The following is a 26,414-nucleotide window of genomic DNA, read 5'->3' on the forward strand; positions in this document are numbered from 1 at the left end:
AAACTGAGCTTAAACGAAACATTTGAACTTTTGTGAGGCAGGTCTTGTGCGATATCTACCTTCTTGGAATTTTATGTACGTTTGGAAGAAATTTTACGATTCAAAGTTTCGATACTCATTTCGTAAATTATCGTGTTCATCAGTCATTTTAGTTGGTGAGGAGATTTGTATGAAGGAGTTGCCCTAAATATGGGAACATTTCAGGCTTGACCCCGAAATAAATTGTACCGTCGTAATATGGAATCCCAAGCATGTCCTTAAACTGCACATTTTGCAATTTTAAGTGAGTTACCTCCAAAGGCCGTGTTTATCCTAAAGGTTTGTCCGTCCGTCCGTACGCCTGTTCATCTAAACCTGTCAAACACGTTAAAGATCGCAATATTAACCCGATGTAGAGTAGAAATGAGAATCAGTGCAGCTGCTAGTGTTGCCAGCGCCATATGGTGCCCAATAGAATAATGTGCTTTTGGTTTGTGTCCACACTACATAATATGGTAACACTATTAGCAAGTTGGCACTTCTATCTGGCAACACTGGCAGCTGCTTTGGTTCCCATTCCTACTCTACTGATGGTGGTTCCTGAGAAAATTACCCGAAATATCTAAAAAAGCACTATGGCATCATGTGTAGTGGCTGGAGCGCACGATAACTCTGACGGATGAACCGATTTGGTCCATAATTTGTTCTTCGTAATATTTTGTTCTAACTTAGTTTATGTTCGAAGATGATCGGTAGATATCGGCTTCATAGATATTATATTTTTAGTGAACAAGTCCATGCTTCCTGCAATATTGGTTCAAAACCTCTGAGTTATACGTTGACTAACTGAAACGAATGTCCATTAAGATAAATTAGTATTTAATTAGCGAAGACACAAATCACTCTAGCGGAGAAACAAAGCACTCTGTTAACGCTTTTGCTAAAAGCGCGTTAGCAGAGCACTGTTAATGTTAACAAAGCTATTCAAAAATGGTTTTCTTTGTAAAAATATCTTTTTTAGGGTCTTTACGAAAATTTCTGCCAGGAAAACATGGGTACCATTGGAAAGCTTGTCGAGATAGCTATCCCCTACGCTAATTAAATCTTTAAAAAATATTTCCCGATGTCGCGATATTTACTGTTTTTGGGATAAACCCTGCAATAAGGATATTAATGTTGTCCCCAGATCCTTCAAGGGAAATTCTGCCAGGACACATGGGTACCATTGGAAAGCTTATCGAGGCAGCTATCCCCTGCGCTAATAAAAAATATTGCCCGATGTCGCGATATTTTCTGTTTTTGGGATAAACCCTACAATAAGGATAACTGTTTTGACCGCACATCCTTTAAGGGAAATTCTGCCGGGACAACTTGGGTACCATTGGAAAGCTTATCGATACAGCTATCACATGCGCTAATAAAACCTTTAAAAACGATTGCCCGATGTCTCGATATTTACTGTTTTTGGGAATAACCGTGCAATAAGGATACTAGTTTTGAGCACAGATCCTTTAAGGAAAATTTTGCCAGTACAACATGGGTACCATTGGAAAGCTTATCGGTACAGCTATCCCATGCGCTTATAAAACCTTTAAAAATTTTCCCGATGTCGTGATATTTACTGTTTTTGGGATAAACCCTGCAATAGGGATACCTGCTTTGACCACAGATCCTTTAAGGAAAATTCTGCCAGGACAACATGGGTACCATTGGAAAGCTTATCGAGACTGCTATCCCCTGCGCTAATAAAGTCTTTAAAAACAAGTAAAAAAGTATCAGTCGGCTTTGCCGACAGTGATATACCCTTAGCCTGTGTGGATTTTTCCCCAAAAAAACTTATGTATTTAGGGAGGTTTTCAAAATGTTAGGAGTATGAACCGACAAAAGTATGGATAGCTCAAAAATTTGAGGCGATATCGATAGAGTTTTTTTTATCGCTGTAAAAAGGGCCACTAGGAAACCCTTCGGTAAAAATGCCCAAAGGATCCTCGAACAGACCCTTAATGTTGAACATTTGTGTGGTTGGTACCACAAGGACTGGACAGATAGGGCCCAAAATTTGAAGACAAACTAAGTTTCGACAATATTTAGAGATCTAAAGTTTGGACCAAATCGGTTGCTACGTTTAGCGAATATTTTCGAACTTTTGTGGGTGAGGTACCGGAAGGAGTGGACCTATAAGCACCGCCTTCGAATTTCATCTAATATTCGAAGAATATAAAAAGTGTGGACGAACGCAGGATTTGGTTCGAGCTCTCTAACCACTACATTTGGTGCCATAGGGGGTCTTTACAACTTTCGGGCTGTTTTCTCAAGAAGTATGAACTTGCCCCTGAAAAAGCTTTTACTGGCGTAATTGAGGCAGCGAATGCAAGTTGCTTCAACAAAAACTAAAGTGATTCGAGAGCAGGCCTTAAAGTGAATTTATCCAAAATGTTGTGTGGGAGGTACCCGAAGGTGTGAACAAATATAATCCATATTCGAACCTGATCTACATGTGGAAGATGTATTAGGATGTGTAAAGTATGGACCAAATCGGTCACCCCCATCAAGAGTTATCGTGCGCACAATTTTTCCGAACATCTTTGAGCTTTTGTGGGAGAGGTACCTGAAGGAGTGGACCGATATGGCTATCTTCCAACCTAAACTAAGTTTGCACAAAATTTTACGAAGGCCATATTTTGGACCGAATCGGCAGGTCCGTTGGAGAGTTATCTTGCGCTCCAGCCACTCAAACGGTGTCATAGGGATTTTTGTACCTTTCAGGCTATTTTCTGAGGAAGTATGGACTTGCCCCTGATGAAACTTGTACCGTTGTATGGGGGACAGTGAATACAAGTTGTTGCAACAAAAATCAAAGCGATTCGAGAGCAGGCCCTAATCTGAACTTTGCCGAAAATTTGTGTGGGAGGTACCCGAAGAAGTGGAACGATTGAGTCCATATTGGAACCTCATCTAAGTCTGGTAGAAATTTAACGATGTGCACAGTTTGGATCAAATCGGTTTCTCCCTTCAAGAGTTATGGTGCTCACAAATTTTCCGAACATTTTCGAACTTTTGTGGGGGAGGTACCGGATGAAGTGGACCGATTACAAATGGAATAATTTGAATTACAAATGGAATAATTTGAATTACAAATGGAATAATTCGAATTTCAAATGGAATAATTTGAATTACAAATGGAATAATTTGAATTTCAAATGGAATAATTCGAACTACAAATAGAATAATTTGAATTACAAATGGAATAATTCGAATTACAAATGGAATAATTCGAATTACAAATGGAATAATTCAAATTTCAAATGGAATATTTCGAATTACAAATGGAATAATTCGAATTACAAATGAAATGTTACGAATTATAAATAGAATTCTCGAATTACAATTAAAATAATTCGAATTACATCTGAAAAATGTGTAGCTTATTTTGTCTTCAGTAAGGTTATAAAAGATTTCTTTAGAGAATTGTCGGTATAGGTCCACGTTTCGATATTGCCTACATAGAAGGGTACTCATAGATTTGGAAGGATTTTACCAAAATTATTGAACCGAAATGGCTTATGTTTGGTATACTCGTATATTCTCCACTAGGATATAGATTCACGATTTAATAAATACACATATAACGGCAACGCCCGATTTTATGTACTTCGATTCTGGGACCGAAGTTGGTTTGCAGGTGTCGGTGGGTACAAAATTTCAAATTTGTTAGGGCATCATAAAACGATACCGACCGATTTCAGTTATTTTGAAGGGCTTTGATACATTTGCTTTGAAAGTGGGTGTTACTTGGTATTCGGATTCTCAATGGATAGAAAATTATTACGCAGAAAACATCGTGGTCTCATTCATTAGGGATAGGTAATGGAAAGCAATAATCGATTTTTCAACATTTCAATTTTGGTCCAAAACAAAAAATGCCATTTTCAGCCTGGCGATTATTTCAGTTGTCTTAAAACTCGACTTTCGACTTTTTTATAACCGCAGAAAATCGATTATAATCGACTATTCGTCGATTTCCGAGTTTTGAAACTCTAAAACCGCCAAGTCAACAATCTGTGGGCTAATTCGAAAATCGATCACAAGATAATCGATTATGCGGTTTTCCCTCCAGACAAAAGTCGACTACGATTTTTAGACTTTTGACTGCAAAATGTCGATTAATTGAAAGTAGACTTAGACATTAGGATTTAAATGAAGTGCTATTCATCAGTTAATATATTCTAATGAACGCAGATAAGTGGTGGAGGCCTGGCCGAATTTAACGCTGTTTCTACTTTTTATTTGAATAAAATGGGCGAAACAGTCTACTTATCTGGATACCATGGAATAATCATCACATTTCTTATATAAACACAGATAAGTTATTCATTCATCTGCTTATCAAGCCAGCCATATCAGATCATTGAACATTAATTTCAATAACTATCACAAGGACACTTTATGTGACCGCTCATCTTGATTCAGATCGTTTAATCTCTCGCTATAACCTTATCAAGAGTTCATAACATTGAAAAGCTTGTTCTTCGTCTTCGACTACCCTGTTTCTGTTGTTGTAAATAAAGAAGTCATAAATTTATTAATTATATTAAGCGTTCATGATCGACCAACCAACCGACCATATCTGGTGGCATGACTTAATTGAACATAAAACCAAGTCTGTGAATGAAATTGTTGTAATAATACGAGTTGAACTTAGTAACGGCTACAATACAATACCGGAGATAAGTATGTAATACTGATAAACTGGTGGATGATGATGATGAGATGGTGTTGTTGTTGTTTCTGTTGGCGTTGTAGATTATTATCATGGCAATAAAAGAGCCATTTGTAAGACTACGGGCAACTAAAGTTAATGGCTTCGATACAATGCCGGCGATTGCTACGTCTTGGCTTTGGCTAGCTGTCCTTAAAAGATCAGTGGCTTTAAATTAAAAACACAAAAAAAAACAAGGGCAGTTTATAGCGGGGATGTTATTAATGAGATTAATTAAAGAGTGGTGAATATTTAAGAATATCAGAAGATTTCTGGAGAGAGCAGTTCACCTACGAAAATTGTATTTATTGTTAAAATTATCAATCTCTATTTTCTATTGATATTTAAGTAGTCATAGGCTAAGGATATTTAGTTGTAAGCAGAGCCGGCTGATTTTTACTTCTTTTCCATTTGTGTGGATTCTCTACCAGATTTTAAGCAACCATTCCCTTCAATTCTGACTTGACAATCTTTCAGCCATGTACCCCCCTAATGTGTCTTCAATGTATATGTCGTATCTACTGGTGCTAATATACTCATCGCTTATAACGCCCATCTTCGAAGCGCCGTTTAATTTATATTTCCATCAATGCTTTGTGTCTATAGTTTTCATTAATAGACAGTCAGCGTAGCATTGGTGTCAGCAAATTGGATTACCTTCATGGTCGACAGATTCAGTTTGCAACATTTAAATTACAATATTTTAGGTTAAACAAAACAACAACAAAAACAAACATGACAACAAACAAATGAATCAATTTCATTATTGTGGTCAATGATCAGACAGACAGTATTGTAAAACGGAATGGGTGTAACTATGTATAGAACAAGTAAAAAAGTATCAGTCGGCTTTGCCGACAGAGGTATACCCTCTGCGTTGTGAATTGAAACACATATTTCCCAAAAGAACGAATGTATTTAGGGAGTCTTCATAATTTTGGGCGTATGAACTTGCCGATAAAGATATGGATTAGGTTAAAATCTCAAAAGTTTTGCGAAGGAGGTGCCTAAAGGAATATACCATTTTGGAAGTGTGTAGGAACTTTATATCAGGAAACATTGAATTGCCCACGAAAAACATCAAATCGCTGTAAACAGGGTTACTAGGAGTACCATCGGTAAAAATTTCCAAATGATTCTCGCACACACACTTAACCGCACTTAAACAAAAATGTTGCTCATTTGTGTGGGTGGTACCCTAAAGAATGGAGTGTCCACTTTTGAACTTAGATCATAAGTTTGGACAAAATATTTCGAGATCCAATGTTTGGACCAAATTGGTTGTTCCGTTTATGAGATATTGCGCTTACCATTTTAGCGGATATTTTCGAACTTTTGTGGGGGAGGTACCGGAAGGTGTGGATCTATAAATAAGCACCATCTTCGAATTTCATCTAATATTCGAAGAAATATTACGATATGCAAAGTGTGGACCAACGCAGTATTCAGTTCAGGAGTTGTCGTGCGCACCAGCCACTACACATGCTGGCCGTAGGGGTTTTTTTTACAGTTTTCCGGGCCATTTTCTTACGAAGTATGGACTTGCGACTGAAGAAACGTGTTCAATTGTAATAGCGGCCTTGAGTGCAACCTGTTGCAAGAAAAATCAAATCTATTCGAGAGGAGGTCCTAACTTGCACTTTTCCGAAATTTTGTGTGTGATATATCGGAAGAAGTTGACACATATAGTCCATATTCTAACCTGATCTATGTCTCGTAGAAATATTACGATGTGCAAAGTATGGACAAAATCGGTTAGTCCCTTCGAGAGTTATAGTGCGCATATTTTTGGTGAAAAATATGAATTTTTGTGGGGAGGTACCCGAGAGATTGGGCCGAAATGGCTGGCCTATCTTCGAACTTAAACTAAGTTTGGACAAAATATTATGAAAGCCAAATTTTGGACCGAATCGGTTGATAAATTCGAGAGTTGTCGTGCGCTCCAGTCAGATAGTCTGGCGGCGGACGGACATGGCTAAATCGACTCCAAATTATTTGAAATGGATTTCGTCCAAACATACTTGTCGTCTAAAACCATAATTTCTGGCGGACGGACATTGCTAAATCGACTCCAAATTGTCTGAAGTGGATTTCGTCCAAACATACTTGGGGTCTAAAACCGATGAGACACACTTGGCCCGCATGAAATTGTATATACCTTCATTAGCATAAATGCTGAGGGTATAAAAAATACCGTGCATTTGGCGAGGGGAATTCGTATTATGAGAATGGGCACCGCAGCCTAATGACTAAGGATGGTACATTCTACACAAATCTATTAAAATAATGGTTTTAATCCCCACATATCTATTATTGTCCAGCCGTCTGTCTACCAGCCTGGTCCAAACTTGGTACTGCCTAATATCATACATCAATGTACAATGTAAACAAATAAGAAAGTATCAGTCAGCTGTGCCGACAGTGATTTGCCCTCAGCTTCGGACCTAAAGATGATACTTCTGACGTCTATAAGTGGGGTTTTTTAGTAAATTTCTCAGGAAGTGTGCGCTTGCCCCCGAAAGAAATTGTACCGTCCTAACTAGGGTCGCGAATACAACATGCCCTTAAACTGCGCTCTTTCCTAACTTTGTGTGGGAGGTACCCGAAGGAGTGATCCGATGTAGCCAATATTCGGACATAATTTGAGTTTTTAAGAAATAATACGATGTAAAACGGTTGGACCAAACTGAGTTCACGCTTCGATGGTTATCTTACGTACTAGCAAATGAAGGTTTTTTTGGTACAAAAAAAAAAAAAAAAAAAAAAATATTGCGCCGTCGAATAGAGCTAAAAATTTCAAAACGATCCGAGACGAGAATTTAATCTGCACTTTTTCTAAAGCAGTATACCGATTTAGTCCATATTCAAGCCTAAAGTAATATTACCATATGCACAGTTATGGCCAATTTGGTTACACCCTTCGAGAGTTGTTGTGCTCAATGCTTTAGCGATAATTTTTTAACATTTGTGGGGGAGGTACTAGAAGGAGTGGACCAATATGACAAAATATTCCGCCAGCACCAGCCAGCTAACGACTTGAGGACATTCTTCCAACATCTCAGCTTGTTGCAGATATCTGTGGCAGGTGCGGACGACGTGAACCTACTGTCGAATGTGACCCCTAAAATCATGGGGTAGTTGGTGGTTGGAACTCTGCTACCATCGACCATGACATTCAACTCAGTGCTCTCCTCTGCAGTCCATGTCGTTAACAGAGTGACATATTCATCACTTGGAAAAAAAGGTGATAAGATCAGTTAAATAGGAGTTCAGCATTTCACAAATGACATTAGGGAAGGTACCCGATGCCATGATTGTACAATCATCCATCTCAATGCCGTCTGGAAGGGGTGAAATACAGGAGATGTACAGGTTAAACAGTAGATATCACCCCAGTTTGGTGAAATTCCCTTTTCACTCTACTGGGCTTGTACTACTTATTTCTGAATTCCGCGTCCGCTCATATAATTGATTACCCAACGTTTCAAAATCGGCCGGAATGTAGTCAATGTCCTCAAATATCGTGGAGTGCTTGACAGTATCTGGTTGAGTCCTCGCCTAATATATGTCGAGATGGCGTGGTCGAGCTCTGTTATCGTGCTGTTCTGCTAACGAAACTCATGCTGATGATCGGCAACTGGATAGCTATTTCTGACACTGGGCTGTAGTATAGCCCAAAGAGTATTTGCTACGGACGACAAAAACGGCCTGAATTCGCAACATCATTCATTGTAAATAGTGGTGGTTCCTCTTTGTCAGGAAGAGATATAATGCGACGTAGTACTTTTCTTTTCGCCCTGTCACTCCGGGGTGCTCGACAAACTGTCGATTAAAATAAACTGCGTACCTCTTCGAATTAGTCAGCGTAACGTGGCCAAACGGGACTGATATCCTATCTTCCTTACTTTCATGGTTCGAGAGTGACATAACCTTTGTCCAAATTTATTTATTCTGGCGTCAAAGTTGCAACTCTTTAGACACTTGTTTCGTTTATGATCACCGACCAACCTGTTAAGTTCCAGTGTCAGCTAACTGACTCTAGGTTCACTGGGGTTGGCACGACGAAGCGCATCATGCTCATTTGCTAATCTCGTCGCCGGGAAATTAGGTCCCACTTTGGGTATTCTACCAGCAGGAATATGGCGAGCGGCTGCAGCTTTCTTTTCTACTACTCAAACATCAGATGGGTTGGGCAGATCTATGAAACGGTGATTAGTGAACTCTCTGAAACTGGGTCAGTTAGCTTTTTCACGACTGATGAAAGTGCGGCGTTCAGAGGTGATAAGACCGCCCGATTTCATGGATGGTGATAATTATGGGTAAATGGTCTGATCCAAGAACATCGACGGGCTGTCAAGTAACTTCATTTGTCAGACTAGATGACACGATGTTTATATCTGGCGAACTCCGTGCAAAGCATAGATCTATCAATCTGCTCTGCCAGCACTATTCCTCTCTGGTCATTTCCGAGGACCGAATGCCGCAACTCATGATGAGCAAGGCGGGCTAATGTTGAGCCCATTACCTGGTGGACAGCTATTTATCGGCGGGATGTATACAATAAGCATCGCTAACTGGGCAGTTCTACACCTGTCTTCTACCCACGTACATTCATGTACGGGTCATTAGAGCTAGGCTTAAGCGACATAGGTCTGTATTGAACAGACTGGTGCAATAGGAAAGCTAATCCTCCATGCCAACTTCTGGTGCGGTACTTCCTCATTAACTTTGTAACTAACACAACGTTGTATGCTTGGTTTCCTGCACCGCCGCATGAGCATGAGATTCTTCTGACTTCTAAAATCCACTATTTCCTCGATATTACCTCGAAGTCGATTGCAGTTAAATTGCATCAAGGATGCATTTTCAGGGATTGGAATTGGAACGGCTGGTGGTAAGTGCAGCGTGCGGGTGCCGTGATGTGGGGGACTACGGGGAAGTCTCGTATTCTGATAACAGCGACGACGACTCACACTGCATAAAACAACATAGTTCCTCACGTGGACGAGTTCAGAGCAACCATTGGACCCTCTCCAGATATTGCATCCCACCGAAGTTTGAGTGTGGGGTATTCCACCAGCCGGTATTTAGCGATCAGCTGCAGCGGTGATGATGTCCCGGAAAAATTCTCTTAGCTATCCGAGGATATGGCGGAAGTTCTCTGAAGCGGTGATTCGCACATTCCCTGAACACTTGTCAATCAGTTTTCGAATTGTTTAAAAAAGTATGGCGATGAGGGGTTATGAAGTTGGGAGGTCTGCTAACGAAGACGATGGGTTGCTGGAACACGGTATATATCAGACCAGGTGCCGCAATGGTGAGACGTCACTGTGGCAATCTTCTCCTATCCTTGTAGTGTGGTCTTCGTTCACGGTGGAAAATGTGGAGCTTTTAATTTGCTCGGCCACCGCTGTACACCTCTGGTCATTGCTTGGGACGGAATGCCAAGGCTCTTGTTGAGCATTTATGTCTCGTAGCACCAGGGCGGGGTAATATCATGCATTCAACGGCGGTATGTACAACTCTACCTCGGTTAATGTACAACATTGCAAGCTATGGGTATATGTCAGACCAGGTGCCGTAATGGTGAGACGTCACTGTGGCAATCTTCTCCTATCCTTGTAGTGTGGTCTTCGTTCACGGTGGAAAATGTGGAGTTTTCAATTTGCTCGGCCACCGCTGTACACCTCTGGTCATTGCTTGGGGCGGAATGCCAAGGCTCATGGTTAGCATTTAAGTCCCGCAGCACCAGGGCGGGATTATATCATGCTTTTAACGGCGGTATGTACGACTCTACCTCGGCTAATCTACAACATTGCAAGCTGCAGGTATAGGTGACAGTGGACTTTGTTTCCTGGATCGCGGCAACCATGGTGTTTCTCCGATTCAGGAAGTCTAAAACGCCCCTCACATTGTTGTGGAGACCTTGGCAATTGAATTTCAGGAATGACGAATTTCCGGTGCCCTGAACAACAACATGTGGGTTTTAGATGCTGCTGTTGTTGAGGAGACTGCGGTGATGGCTCGTATTCCGATGGCGATGATGATGTGGGAGAGAGAGTAGGAGAGACGCTGTGAGATGTTCTGGCGGCGCAAGCAGCAACATAACTCCTATAGCAGTAGTATTGGAGACCAGAGCAACCTCGGAAGTGGTGGACCCATTCCCTACATCTATTACATTTCACCAATATTTATATATGGTGGGTGCGGATCTGGCAAACGGAAGATATCCATTGTCCGGAGTTCTTCTGTATCCCCGCAAAATTTCACCAGCGTTGACATGTGGTGGATGCGGATCCTGCTAAACGGAACAGATCCATTTCCCGGGGGTTTTCCTTGATTCCGATATGGACCATAATAACTCAGAGGATCTGATGTCTCGCTCCCATGCTGAAAAAATACAAAAACTCAAACACGATACTGTTGAGGTGACGGCTCCTGGTTGAAGATTCTTTCCAGTCAATCCGGTGCATAGAACCGGCCGCCGTGGTATGTTTTTAATTTTCACGGGCCACCGTGGTGTAATGGTTAGCACGTCCGCCTTGCACTCAGAAGGTCTGCGGTTCGAATCCCAGGCCAAGCAACATCAAATTTACAACGGTGGCAAAATTCCCCCTCAGTAATGCTGGCGACATTTCCTGAGTATTTCAGCCATGAAAAACTTCTCTACAAGTGGTGTCGTAAGACACGCCGTTCGGACGCGGCGATAAAAAGTAGGTCACATTTCATTGAGCCAATATGAATCGGCGTGCACTCATTGATATGAGAGAAGTCTCCCTTGTCCCTTCGGGGATGTTGTGGGAACATACATATGTATGCATACTCACTGTCGCAGATTAGTAGTAACTGACTTCCACAACGACTTGATCACTCCCCATCTTCAACTCCTTAAACCCAGAGACCTGGCGGCAATGAATCTAACTAACGCCCCCAATGATATTTCCGACTTTAACAAGTTGGTTTAGGACGATACACTCGATAAGGCACTTAAGGTCAGTTTTTCTAAATATTCGGTTTATTGCCTGAAGTTCTAGTCTCCAATTTCTACCCACGGAGTTCTTCAAGGCCAGGGGCCGTCAATATTAGGCCGTCAATATTAGTAATATGTTTTTCCAATGGCGGGCTACTATCCCAATGCCTGAAGACAAATTTTTCTCTCTCTTTTGGTTAAACGTCTTATGCGTCACATGTCAGGTGCATTGAAAAATCACTGGACAGTGGAGATGAATGATGAACCAAGATAAGATATCCATTTTGTTATGTTACCGCTGCTTTTGGTATCTACCAATCCCCTACGTTGCTGAATGTCCACAAATGCCTTATCTACGCCATCAAAAATACTTTATCCGCATTATGCGCATCACGTCCAATCATTTTGCAAGTTCTAAAAATATTTATTTTCTTTTCAAAACAATAAACGCTTAAAATTCGTTGCCACTTCACACAGCAGCGTTCTTTGCAATAATGTGCTAATTATTCACCTTTTAAGTTAATTTTGAAATTTCATACAAAAAAATTAACAACAACAACTACAACGAAATAAACACTAATGAATGTGTGAAACTGCATTGCATCCACATAAAAATCATGGCAAACTACATACAAACAATAACAAAGAGCAGCGCAATTGAAATACAAAGCTGTTAATGGTCGTGGTGTTGGTGGTGTTGTTAAAGTCAGAAGTGAATAATCTTTTAACGAAACGAACAACAATTGTTTGAAAATTGATGCCCCCACAATACATACGAGAATGAACCCACAACAACTGAACTCCATCTCCTCCTCGTCCTCCTCCGTCTTCCCACATTCATAGAATTTTAACAAAGTGCCAATGATGATGACGACGACCCAACCGCAATGTTTGTGGTTGTGAATTGTGGTGGCAGCTCTCGATTTTTGTTGTAAATCGTAATTTCAAAATATGTTCGATTGTTCCGAAAAACTTGACCTAGTTTTTGGTCGCTGCCATTCTCGGGTTTATTGAAACGTAACGCCGCTGTCAGACGTTTGTATTGTTTTATTTTTTCCAAAATAGATTTTGTAATGCAATTCTTTTTTGTTATTGAACAAAAAAGTGTTACTTAAAAATTTTAATTCTTTCTCTTCTTATTGTTCTCTTTTCTTCCAGTTACAATGGTTATCTACCACAGGGCGATCGTGGCCGAAGACGTTCCAAGTTTGTCCTCTACAAACGCAGTGAACCCAGTGGTGTCAAACGCTCCAAACACTACATTGTCCAATCGCCACAAACATCAAAAGCCATACTCGATGCCAATCAACATTCAATATCGTACACATTATCTCGCAATCAAGCTGTCATAGTCGAATACAAAGAGGATACGGAAACGGATATGTTTCAGGTGAGTAGTCAGAACGAATTGCAATAAACAATATTATAAATGTCTCTGTGTCTGTATGTATGTGTGTACCTTTCTAATTCACTCTGGAATATTACTTTATATGTTACGTTGGTAGGTAGACTGATAAATGTCAAAATTGTCATGATGTCACATGACAGGCGAATGTCAAATAAGACATAGATATAAAGGACATTTTGAGTGGCTGTGTAGGAGCAGTATAGGAGACTGACACAAATAAATATCCACAAATGTGGATAATTTATTTATCCAGAATACGTGGATAATTTATTTTATTTACAAAATGTGGATAATTTATTTATCCACAAAATGGGGATAATTTGTCTATCCACAAAACTTAAATAATTTGCTTTATACAGAAAATGTGGATAACTTATTTATCCACCAAATGTGGAAAATTATCTTTATACACAAAATGTGGATAATTTATTTATCCACAAAACGTGAATAATTTATTTATCCACAAAACGTGAATAATTTATTTATCCACAAAACGTGGATAATTAATATATCCACAAAACGTGGATAATGTATTTATCCACAAAACGTGGATAATGTATTTATCTACAAAACGTGGATAATTTATTTATCCATCAAACGTAGATAATTTGTTTATCCACAAAACAACATATTAATGATTTAATATCATCATAATTTTACCTCAATAACGTAACTTACATCAAAATGGTTTAAAAGGGTTTTGTTTTTGCGTATTTCCCATTTAAAAATATGTTAACTTATTTACTCTATTATTGTTACATTTTTAAAATAATTATAAAGTAGAAAAGGAATTAGAAATTCCTAACCTCTTGTCTATATATATTTTATTTCTAAGCCATATTAATATTATACGCAATAAAGAAAGAATTGAATTGAAAAAAAAAAAAATCCACAAAACATGGATTATTTATTTATGCACAAAACGTGGATAATTTATATATCCATAAAACGTGAATAATTTATTTATCCACAAAACGTGGATAATTTATTTATCCACAATACGGGGATAATTTATTTATCCACAAAACGTGGATAATTTATTTATCCACAAAACGTAGATTATTTGTTTATTCACAAAACGTGGATAAATTATTTGTCCACAAAACGTGGATTATTTATTTATCCACAAAACGTGGATAATTAATTTTCCCATTAAACGTGTATAATTTGTTTATACACAAAACGTTAATAATTTATTTATCCACAAATCGTGGATAATTTATTTATTAATCCACATATATGGATAATTTATTTATTTATCCACAAAACGTGGATAATTTATTTATCCACAAAACGTGGATAATTTATTTATCCACAAAACGTGGACAATTTATTTATTTATCCACAAATGCGGATAATTTATTTATCCACAACTGTGAATAATTTATTTATTTATCCACAAAAAGTGGATAATTTATCTATCCACAAAACGTGGATAATATATTTATCCACAAAACGTGGATAATTTATTTATCCACAAAACGTGGATATTTTATTTATCCACAAAACGTGGATATTTTTATACCCTCCACCATAGGATGGGGGTATATTAAGTTTGTCACTACGTTTGTAACTACTCGAAATAATCATTGTAGACCCCACAAAGTATATATATTCTTGATCAGCGTGCAATTCTACATCGATATAGCCATGTCCGTCCGTCTGTCCGTCTGTCCGTCTGTGGAAATCACTCTAGCGTCCGAACGGATTGACGTAGGTTGATGAAATTTTGGGAAAATATGTTATATTTACGTAGGACTTTTGGTATTGAAAGCGGGCTATGTAGGTCCACGCTTTCGTATAGCCCCCATACAAAATGACGCGTGACGCGTCGTCGTTTTAAGGAATTTTTAAGATATTTGGCCCATTTTACCACCAAATTGGTTGTAATTTGGTACTTTGTGTCTCCAGGGGCCACAAAATATTCCTACCAAAGTTGGGTTATATAGGTCCACGTTTTGGTATAGCCCCCATATAAGGCCCCATATAAAGTACGCGTCATTTTAATATATTTTGAATGTATTAGACCCATTTGACCACAGAATCGGTTGTTACTTTGTATTTTGTGTCTTCAGAGGCCACAAAATATTCCTACCAAAGTTGGGTTATATAGGTCCACGTTTTGGTATAGCCCCCATATAAGGCCCCATATAAAGTACGCGTCATTTTAATATATTTTGAATGTATTAGACCCATTTGACCAAAGAATCGGTTGTAACTTTGTATTTTGTGTTTCCAGAGGCTAAGAAACATTTCTACCATAAAATGTTTATATAGGTCCACGTGTTGATATAGCCCCTATAATACAATATATACCGATTTTCGATATTTTGAACGTTTTAGCCTCATTATCACACCGATATGGCTGAAATTTGGTATTTAGTCTTCTTTAGGCGTATAAAACTTTCCCCCAGAAATTTGTAGGTATAGGTCCACGCCATCATATAGCCCCCATGGAACGGTACCTTCCGAATTTCGGTATTTTGAAGGTTGTGGCCACATTAATCCACCAAAACGGCTGAAATTTGTGGTGGAGGGTATAAAAAGTTCGGCCCGACCGAACTTAACGCTTTTCTTACTTGTTTATCCACAAAACGTGGATATTTTATTTATCCACAAAACGTGGATAATTTATTTATCCACAAATGTGGATATTTTATTTATCCACAAATGTGGATATTTTATTTATCCACAAAACGCTGATAATTTATTTATCCACAAAACGAGGATAATTTATTTATCCACAAAACGTGGATAATTTATTTATCCACGAAACGAGGATAATTTATTTATCCACAAAACGTGGATAATTTATTTATCCACAAAACGTGGATAATTTATTTATCCACAAAACGTGGATAATTTATTTGTCCACAAAACTTGGATAATTTACTTATCCACCCGTGTGGATAATTTATTTATCCACAAAATGTGGATAATTTATTTATCCACAAAACGTGGATATTTTATTTATCCACAAAACGTGGATATTTTATTTATCCACAAAACGTGGATATTTTATTTATCCACAAAACGTGGATATTTTATTTATCCACAAAACGTGGATATTTTATTTATCCACAAAACGTGGATATTTTATTTATCCCTAAAACGTGGATAATTTATTTATCCACAAAACGTGGATAATTTATTTATCCACAAAACGTAATTTATTTAGTTATCCACAAATGTGGATAATTTATTTATCCATAAATGTGGATAATTTATTTATTTTTCCACGAGTATGAACAAATTATTTATTTATCCACAACTGTGGACAGTTTATTTATTTATCCACAAATGTGGATAATTTATTTATTTATCCACAAATGTGGATAATTTATTTATTTATCCACAAATGTGGATAATTTATTTATTTATCCACAATATTTTTTTTATTTATCATTCAGATGACTATTCGGCTATATTTAAAAACGGTGCCAGAGCCAAGAGTGACGAAATCCAATCTTCGGGTAACTCCTCCTATAGGGCCTAGTTTAAAGAAACATTTCCCAGATAACATGGTACTCTTTCTGAACATATATTGAATGGTTAGCTAAACACTAAGGTGATCGCTATCAACTCCACTAAGGAGGACACTGCTCTGATCTTCTAATATCATTGATGACAAGGAAGTCTGGATGCAAAGCAGTATAAACGCGCTACTCTTTAGAGGCTTTAGCTGGAACGCCAGGGATAACAATCTTGGCGCGATGCGGGGGCTTAAGGTCACAGTTTCCACACTCAACACCCTGGAAGTGTTGAGTTGGGGAACTGTGACCGACCAAAGGTTATCCAAGTAGCGGTCTCCTACTTATTAGAGACCCCCTAACGCCGGGGTGTCAGGCGAACCCGTGCCCATCGGTGTATTAAGGTTTGCAGTTAGGGTACCAACTGTATTTGAACGGAGCCTCGTTGATACCTGGGCATCTCAACGCAGTAATGACTTAGTTGTCACGTCCTTGCCATGGTACAGGAGGGCTATGCCATGGTGAACCTCACTTCCCCCATTAAATCTATGACGCATGGAGAATAAAAATTTAAACAAAAAAAAAAAAAACAAAACAAATCCGATGCAATGCCTAAGGTTAACTTTTCAAATTCAACATTTTGTACCAAGTCTGGGGCAACCCAGCCAACGGTTGACGGGACGGCAGTGTCGGGAGGGGACGGACATAAGGTACCCACTCTAGGAGCTGTCACTGACAGTTTGGCTGAACAAAGCCGGAAACTTCTGGAGATACTGGAGCCGACGTTGGCCCTGCGTTTCACAAAACGTGGATATTTTATTTATCCACAAAACGTGGATATTTTATTTATCCACAAAACGTGGATATTTTATTTATCCACAAAACGTGGATATTTTATTTATCCACAAAACGTGGATATTTTATTTATCCACAAAACGTGGATATTTTATTTATCCACAAAACGTGGATAATTTATTTATCCACAAAACGTGGATAATTTATTTATCCACAAAACGTGGATAATTTATTTATCCACAAAACGTAATTTATTTAGTTATCCACAAATGTGGATAATTTATTTATCCATAAATGTGGATAATTTATTTATTTTTCCACGAGTATGAACAAATTATTTATTTATCCACAACTGTGGACAGTTTATTTATTTATCCACACATGTGGATAATTTATTTATTTATCCACAAATGTGGATAATTTATTTATTTATCCACAAATGTGGATAATTTATTTATTTATCCACAATATTTTTTTTATTTATCCACAAATGTGGATAATTTATTTATCCACAAAAGTGGATAATTTATTTATCCACAAAAGTGGATAATTTATTTATCCACAAATGTGGATAATTTATTTATTTATCCACAAATATGGATAATTTATTTATTTATCCACAAATGTGGATAATTTATTTAGTTATCCACAAATTTGGATAATTTATTTAGTTATCCACAAATGTGGATAATTTATTTAGTTATCCACAAATGTGGATAATTTATTTATTTATCCACAAATGTGGATAATTTATTTATCCACAAATGTGGATAATTTATTTATCCACAAATGTGGATAATTTATTTATCCACAAATGTGGATAATTTATTTATCCACAAATGTGGATAATTTATTTATCCACAAAAGTGGATAATTTATGTATCCACAAAATGTGGATAATTTATTTATCCACAAAACGTGGATAATTTATTTATCCACAAAACGTGAATAATTTATTTATCCACAAAACGTAGATAATTTATTTATCCACAAAACGTGGATAATTTATTTATCCACAAAACGTGAATAATTTATTTATCCACAAAACGTAGATAATTTATTTATCCACAAAACGTGGATAATTTATTTATCCACAAAACGTGGATAATTTATTTTCCACAATATTATTTTTATTTATCCACAAAACGTGGCTAATTTATTTATCTACAAAACGTGGCTAAAATATTTATCCACAAAACGTGGATAATTTATTTATCAACAAAACGTGGATAATTTATTTATCCACAAAACGTGGATAATTTATTTATTTATCAACAAAACGTGGATAATTTATTTATCCACAAAACGTGGATAATTTATTTATCCACAAAACGTGGATAATTTATTTATCCACAAAACGTGGATAATTTATTTATCCACAAATTGTGAATAAGTTATTTATCCACAAAACGTGGATAATTTATTTATCCACCTAAAGTGGGTAATTTATTTATCCACCTAAATTGGATAATTTTTTTATCCACCTAAAGTGGATAATTTATTTATCCACAAAACGTGGATAAATTATTTATTAACAAAACGCGTCCTATTTAATGAATTATTTTATTTTTCTTTGTTTGACAATTGGAATATAAATTCTTGGGATAATTGGTTTATCCGCCTTATTGGATAGAAACCCCCATTCCCAAACAATTACATAAATTACAGAACCGATGATAATTGTGACTTATAAAATTGTTGTGCAATCTGAACGAGTTTCTTTTTCTCTATGTAGTCACTTGCAACTTGTTGTATAACTTCTTTTTCAAATTATCTGCTTGTTTAGAACAGAAGACCCAGTTAAACGTTTCCGGCCTGTGGAACGCACACACCTACCTACAGACGTTTCCTACCACTCGTTGACTTACATTTGTCTGTTTTTTCTTGTTTGCACTGCACACCAATTTCAAGTTCCATTGACATTCTGGTGGTGCCAACAAATAATTTGCTTCTAATAAAATATTTTTTATTGCTTTGTAGCGCAGTCGTCGTATTCCTCCTGCGGAGTGCCGGAGTTATGCAAAAACCAGTTTCATTGATAAATTCTTTTTACATCTTCCATGTCTCACTTATTTTCTTTCTCTTTTCCTTTTTGTTTTGTATTACAGGTTGGACGCTCTTCAGAATCACCCATAGATTTTGTGGTTATGGACACACTGCCCGGTGACAAGAAAGATGCAAAAGTAATGCAGAGTACAATATCACGTTTTGCATGCCGCATTCTGGTCAATCGAAGTGAACCCTCAAAAGCGAGAATATTTGCAGCCGGCTTCGATTCGAGTAGGAATATTTTCTTGGGTGTAAGTATGTAGTAAGACCAACAATGTATGTACATACTTCACAAACTTCAAACTCCAGCTAGACTATGGCAAACCTATAAAGCATGCCAACTAAGCGAAGCCAAACAACCATCCATTCCATCCAGCCAGCCCACAGTGTGTTGTTCTTGGCATAGCCGCCTCTTAGTATATCATTAAAATTTAATCAATAAATTGTTTAAACTTTAAGTGCAGAAGAAGCCTGAAGTGCGGCAAGCAGTATAGAAAAAAAAAGAGTGTGTGTGCCAGCTTGAACTCGGTTGTGGTTGCTGTGGTATTTTGTGTGGTATGGTGATGATGATGATGATGATGACTATGGCTATGGCTACGACAACGAGGAGTACTATAGTGCCACTCAATTGCTTTGACTTTGCTTTTTTTATTGTACATGAATGGCAAATCCAACACCAACAACAACACCAATGACAATAGATAAATGTTTGATGGCAACGTAGTATCTTTTGTTGTTGTTGTGGCCTGACTGGCCTGGCCCATAATACCAAAAAAGTGGGTCATTGTTACGGTATTCATAATTTGTTCGAAGGAATGGTGCTTTTTTGTACGTAGGTACTACGCCTAACTAACCAACCGATAGCTGTGTTTTGTTGCACTGGCTTCCTAAGTTATGGCATGGGCGTTTTGTACAACAAGAACAATTGTCATTATTGTTGCCTTTGTTGTTCTTGTTGTTGTTGAGATTTGTTTGCCATTCATTAGTAACTTGTAATCTCTAAAAATCAATCTAATCTAATACCTCTGAACAATCCTTTTCCTTGTGGTTACAGTTTGTGTTAGAGGGGAGAGGGAGGTATTGGGTGGTACATCCATGTGAATACCCTTCATGTATTCGGATGTAGAATTTTATAAGATGATTTTTTAGGAAAATAAGAATAAAGCTTCGAATGGCAGGAAAACATTTTTTGTTCTGTTACCTGTTCCTGATTTTGGTCTGGATGCTTGTCATAACAGGTTAGAAGTGCTTATTCAGATGACTATTCGGGTATATTTAAGAACGGCGCTAGAGCCAAGAGTGACGAAAGCCTTGGACAGGAACAATCTTCACTTGACTCCTCTTTAGGCTATAGAGCATTTCCTCCTCATTTCCCAGAGAACATTTAACTCTGTCTGAACATATCCGACGGTTAGCTAAACAAGACACTACTCTGATCTTATAATGTCATTGATGACAAGGAAGTCTGGATGCAAGGCAGTATAAAAGCGCTACTCTTTAGAGGCTTTAGCTGGAACGCCAGGGATAACAATCTTGGCGCGATGGGAGGGCTTAAGGACACAGTTTCCACACTCAACACCCTGGAAGTGTTGAGTTGGGGAACTGTGACCGACCAAAGGTTATCCAAGTAGCGGTCTCCTACTTATTACAGACCCCCTAACGCCGGGGTGTCAGGCGAACCCGTGCCCATCGGTGTATTAAGGTTTGCAGTTAGGGTACCAACTGTATTAGAACGGAGCCTCGTTGATACCTGGGCATCTCAACGCAGTAATGACTTTGTTGTCACGTCCTTGCCATGGTACAGGAGGGCTATGCCATGGTGGACCTCACTTCCCCATTAAATCTATGACGCATGGAGAATAATAATTAAAAAAAAAAAAACAATTAAAACAAATCCGATTGATGACAACACTGCAATGCCTAAGGTTAACTCTTCAAATTCAATATTTTGTACCAAGTCTGGGGCAACCCAGCCAACGGTTGACGGGACGGTAGTGTCGGGAGGGGACGGACATAAGGTACCCACTCTAGGAGCTGTCACTGACAGTTTGGCTGAACAAAGCCGGAAACTCCTGGAGATACTGGAGCCGACGTTGGCCCTGCGTTTCAGTCAGGGTGGCTATTCTACTGGGGCCGAGGACGGCCCATCGGATGACGAAATGAACACCACAGTCATTCCAGTGACTGTAGTCAACGATGAGTCGGCCTCGCCCTCAGTAGAAGCAACCACCTGTATGAACTCTGGACCAACCGATGCCCCAGCAACCCAACCATCGGCCCCAGCCGATGTTGCTGGCTCACAAGGACTTGCTGCTGTTGAGGAAGGAACTCCGACCAAAATACCGGCCGGGAAAGCTCCCACCACCTCAGATAGCTCTGCAAGTCAATGGGCCAAAAAGAGGAGGGCGTACCACAGAGCAATGCACTTCCTCAGGAAGTACATTGACAGGGAACCCTCATCTATAACGCTGAGAGAATGTAAGCTGATCAAGATTAATCTCAAGGTAGTGAGAAAGATCGAAAGATCTCATCCTCACTTACCCAAGAGAAATCCTGATGTCAGTAAGCTTTCTCTCTTAACGGCAAATGAAGAGGTTAGGTCTATGCCTACATCGATCCCATAGCCCCCAAGGGAAAAACCGAGAGCGATGCTGACATGATCCGAAAATGTTTAAATGATTCGCCTCATTCGACCTCAAAGCTCTTTTCAAAGGGATGTCCCGCCACACAGACAGAACAAACCTCAGAGGAGAAGGCAGTCAAGCCGAAGGGGACGCATCAAAAAAGCTCCAAACCTGGGAAGTCCGACCGAACACCGGTCTCCGCACCTGGGGGAGCACCTACCAAACCCAATCCATCTCTGACAAAAAGTGCGGTGAAAAGAGATAGGTCAATGGAGGAACCACTCCCCAGTGCTAAGAGACCCACTCCAGGTCAACAACCCAATACCTCCCCAGGCGGTTGCCCTAAGACTGGGAACAGGAAAGATGCCGCAGCCAGTTCAGCCTCACAAGCTAACTTGGGCCACAAGGAATTTTCCGGTTCTCAACTCAAGAGCAACAGCAGGGGAAAAAGAACGAGCAGACCGATGGTACCGGACGAGTTGCGAGCACCAGTCATCGATAGATCTGACCCTGATTGGATAATCAGAGAGGATCGGTGGCTGCTTATCGAAACTCGTCTGCGTGACATCGTGTTCGCAGGCGAAGGGGAACCTCCAAAACACACCCAATTTGGCAGTGCCGCTCCATACAGAGACGTTAGTCATCTGTTGTGAAAATAGGGAATCTCTGGATTTCCTCATATCCACGATAGAGGGCCTTGGCGAACTCTGGGAGGGGTGTCAACTGACAGTCGTTGGTGTCAAAGAGGTCCCATTCAGAAGAGTGTTGTCAGCCACCTCCACCTGTGGATCCCGCACGCATACTGACTATACTCAGCAGACAAAACCCTAATCTTCGGACCAGCACATGGAATCTGGTCAGCCAAAATCCGGAAAATGGAGGTGTTGCCATCAGGGTGTCAATAGACACTCAGGGGCAAGATTACCTAAGGTCTCGAGAGGGCAAACTACATTTTGGTCTAGGATGGATCAGATTCCGTCTAGGACAAGAGTAGTAAGGAACGGAAGCAGCAGCCGCTTCGCATAATGCAGATTAATCTGCATCACTGCAAAGAGGCTGCTGTGGAATGAAGGTCTACGGTTCAATCTATAACCAAAACATTTTTATGTAGGAGACTTTTTCCTGAGTATTTCAGCCACGAAAAACTTATCTACAAGTGGTGTCATATAATACGTCGTTCGATAAAAAGTAGGTCCCATATCCTTGAGAGAATATGAATCGGTGTGCACTGATTGATATGAGAGAAGTCTCCCTTGACCCTTCGGGGTTGTTGTGGGAACATATTTATGTATGACTTCATTTTTGATGAAGAAGACCTCCCCCTCCTGCAAATTCGGATCCACGAATTTTAGAAGACACATTACACCACCTTTATAAAGCCCTATATCTTTGACTTCTCTGGCAAATCTGTCCTTAGAGCCCCTGACTGTTCTTGGATTTTCCTTGAGTTCTCCATAATCGGACAAAGTCCCCGTGACATTCTGCCTGTGGAGTATATTACCGACATGTGCTGATATAGGACCAGCTACCAGTTAAGAATGTGATTCCATACTACCTTCTTCCATGTTACTCTCATTTAGACTTCACCGAGATCAGCGTGATTTCCAGCTCGTCGATCAGGGTCAGATTCAGCTCTTTTCATACAAGTTTTTCCAGTTGGTCGACAAGATCTCTACATTGTTACTCTACGCTATCTTTTAAGAGTGCCGTGGAGGTTATCCCCACCCATAACATCGATCCTATCAGCCGTAGACCGGTTTCCACCAATCTTGGCTTTATTGTTGTCCTTAGAGATCGTCAGGTCATCTTCTATTAAATGTTTAATACACCGTAGTTGCCAAGGAATCCAAACCTAAATCAGCCGGACCTCAATCGCTTGATCTCGACGGCACATGGCTTCTTGTCTCACCTACGCTTGCCGCCGATACTAAGTTATTTAGGCCCTGCACCATAACTTTATTTCTTTCATTTTTCTTCCCCATCGTAGTTTTTTTATTTTCGGGGAACTACCCCGGTCCATTTTTGGTCCAGGAGGATCTAAAGGATCCGCATTATACAGAGGAAAGAAGAGTGAGAGTGGTCTCTGTTAGATGCCACTTTTCTAAACCCAGCATACCCTCGAGTTCGACAAGGTTAAAGAGGTTTTTCCGAGTTTATCCTCTGGCAGGTCTGATTCTAAACTTTACAAAAACCATCCTTGCCATCCTCCAACTGGGAAGACGCGCCTAGTAGGAGAATGACATCTCCCTTGGGACCTAAGGTGGTATGATAGAACCCAAATTTGGCAGGAATTTCGGCATGTTAATAGGGATCTTCATGATATAGAAAGAGGTCCAACGTCTCATGAGAGAACCCATAGATCAGCAAGCCTATCAAGCAGGTTCGGATAGCATTCAAACGAAGACACCATAAACAACTATCGTGTGTATACTGTCCTCTGGGGACATCCCCATCTATCACACCTGAAGAACGCCAGCTGCCACTACAAACCAGAGTAGTTTTGGTTCAACCACGTTCGTAATGGTGCATCCTTCCAAATTCCTATATGTGTAAAGGAAGGAAGGAAGCAATGCCAAACCTACTCAACAAACTCCAGCCGCTTTGTTGTTACAACCAATCGAAGTAGCCATATTATTGGGCGTGGAGATAGAGGATTAAGCAGGAAAACGAACACACAATCATAATTTATGCTGTTACAACAACAATATGACTGGCATGTGTGGAATGGGTATGGCTGTGCGTTTTCTAAATTCTATGCTGATTGTTACTCATTTTGCGGACAGAAATCACTAACCTTCTAGGCTTCGGTTACGATATAGGTAACAGAATGAGGTTTACCCCGTTGCTTAAACAATGCCTCATAATTGTGGTTGAAAGGCTACGATGGGAAGGCTCTTATATGTTACCCTTCTTTCGCCATTGGAAACCGATTTAACAATTAGCCACAGGTCTTCCTAAGTATTAAAAATGTTATATTACTTCTGGCAATCTTGCCATTTTTCCTACTGGTCTGTTGATATCACGAGTAAGTTCACTATGTCTTGCATGCTCAGAGTTCATACGACGCAGCTAATTAATGCTTGCCCAGTCGCTTCTTCTGGGAAATGTCATATTTTGGATATTCGACCAACTGATAAATAGCAAGCGCCCGCAGAAGTTATTATGTCATGAAAAGATCTCTCTGCAATTGTGAAGTGGAAATCTCCTCTTATCCTCGTTGAAGCGTCTTGGCTCACAATGAACATGTTGGAGCCTTAGTATAGAGGGTTATCACGAATGAAATTCCCCGTGAGTTTTATTTTTCCGCCGTTGCAACATAAGGGAGAAAGTGAAAAAGTTCACGGGGAATTGCCGTTCATGATAACCCCCATTGTGTTTCTATGTTTCCTGATCCTTTGGGTTCCAGCCGACACAGAGGTTTCCATAAAAAATATAAACTGCTTTAAAATTGTGTTTTATTACTCCAGCATTCCTTTAATTCTACTTCTATTTAAAAATAACTTTAAAATAGTTTTCTTATTATAGTTTTTTTTTTAATATTTTTGTTTTCTTTCCTTTGCAGGAAAAAGCAACCAAATGGCAGGATAATGTTGAAATCGATGGCCTTACAACAAATGGTGTTTTAATAATGCATCCACGTGGTCAGTTTTGTGGTGGCAATGCCAAATGCGGCATTTGGCGTGAATGTTCGGTGGGTGGTGATGTCTTTAGTCTGCGTGAATCTCGCTCAGCCCAACAGAAAGGACAACCGGTAAGAGTAACAACACATTCAACTTTTTAAGAGGATGCACATTGTTGTAACATTTTGCTTATTCTCCATCTCTCTTTTTTGTATTACAGATTTATGATGAATCCAATGTCTTACAAGATGGCACGTTAATCGATTTATGTGGTGCCACTCTGCTGTGGCGTTCCGCAGAAGGATTACAGCATTCACCGGTATTTAGAGGAAAATTACTCTATTTATGTTTCTTTGTTCAATTTTTGTTTTTCCTTTTTTGCTTCCAGACAAAACGTGATTTGGAAAAATTAATTGACGAAGTCAATGCTGGTCGTCCTCAATGTCCTGTTGGCCTTAATACCTTAGTTATACCCCGTAAAGTGAATATTGGTGATCAAATCAATCAGCCTTATGTGTACTTAAATTGTGGTCATGTTCAAGGTAATGGTGAAATTTTTTAAATCAAATATATTTTCATAAATATTTTTCTCTGAGAAGTAAAAGTAAGCAACGTAGAGTAAGCCACACATGAATTCGTGTACATGAGGTGGCTAAAAATTTATCAAAAAAATATCGTAAATTGACCAGACTACAAAGACATAGGGCACAATATGTTTAGGTTTTACGGTTCTAAATATA

General features: G+C 39.1%; 1 protein-coding gene across 2 annotated transcripts in view; it reads left to right on the top strand.

Moving 5' to 3' along the window:
- Pli (E3 ubiquitin-protein ligase pellino) overlaps positions 1-26,414 on the top strand; it is a 161,550-nt gene that overhangs the window by 127,626 nt on the left and 7,510 nt on the right. For both annotated transcript variants that reach the window (XM_073962105.1, XM_073962106.1), the window contains exons 4-8: positions 12,867-13,098; positions 19,490-19,681; positions 25,617-25,805; positions 25,895-25,993; positions 26,063-26,216. In XM_073962105.1, the coding sequence (XP_073818206.1) occupies positions 12,867-13,098; positions 19,490-19,681; positions 25,617-25,805; positions 25,895-25,993; positions 26,063-26,216 (866 nt within the window). The remainder of the gene's footprint in view (positions 1-12,866; positions 13,099-19,489; positions 19,682-25,616; positions 25,806-25,894; positions 25,994-26,062; positions 26,217-26,414) is intronic.

This window comes from Musca autumnalis, unplaced genomic scaffold (assembly GCF_047663935.1).
Source record: "Musca autumnalis isolate F117 unplaced genomic scaffold, ASM4766393v1 scaffold_1, whole genome shotgun sequence".
NCBI lineage: Eukaryota > Metazoa > Arthropoda > Insecta > Diptera > Muscidae > Musca > Musca autumnalis.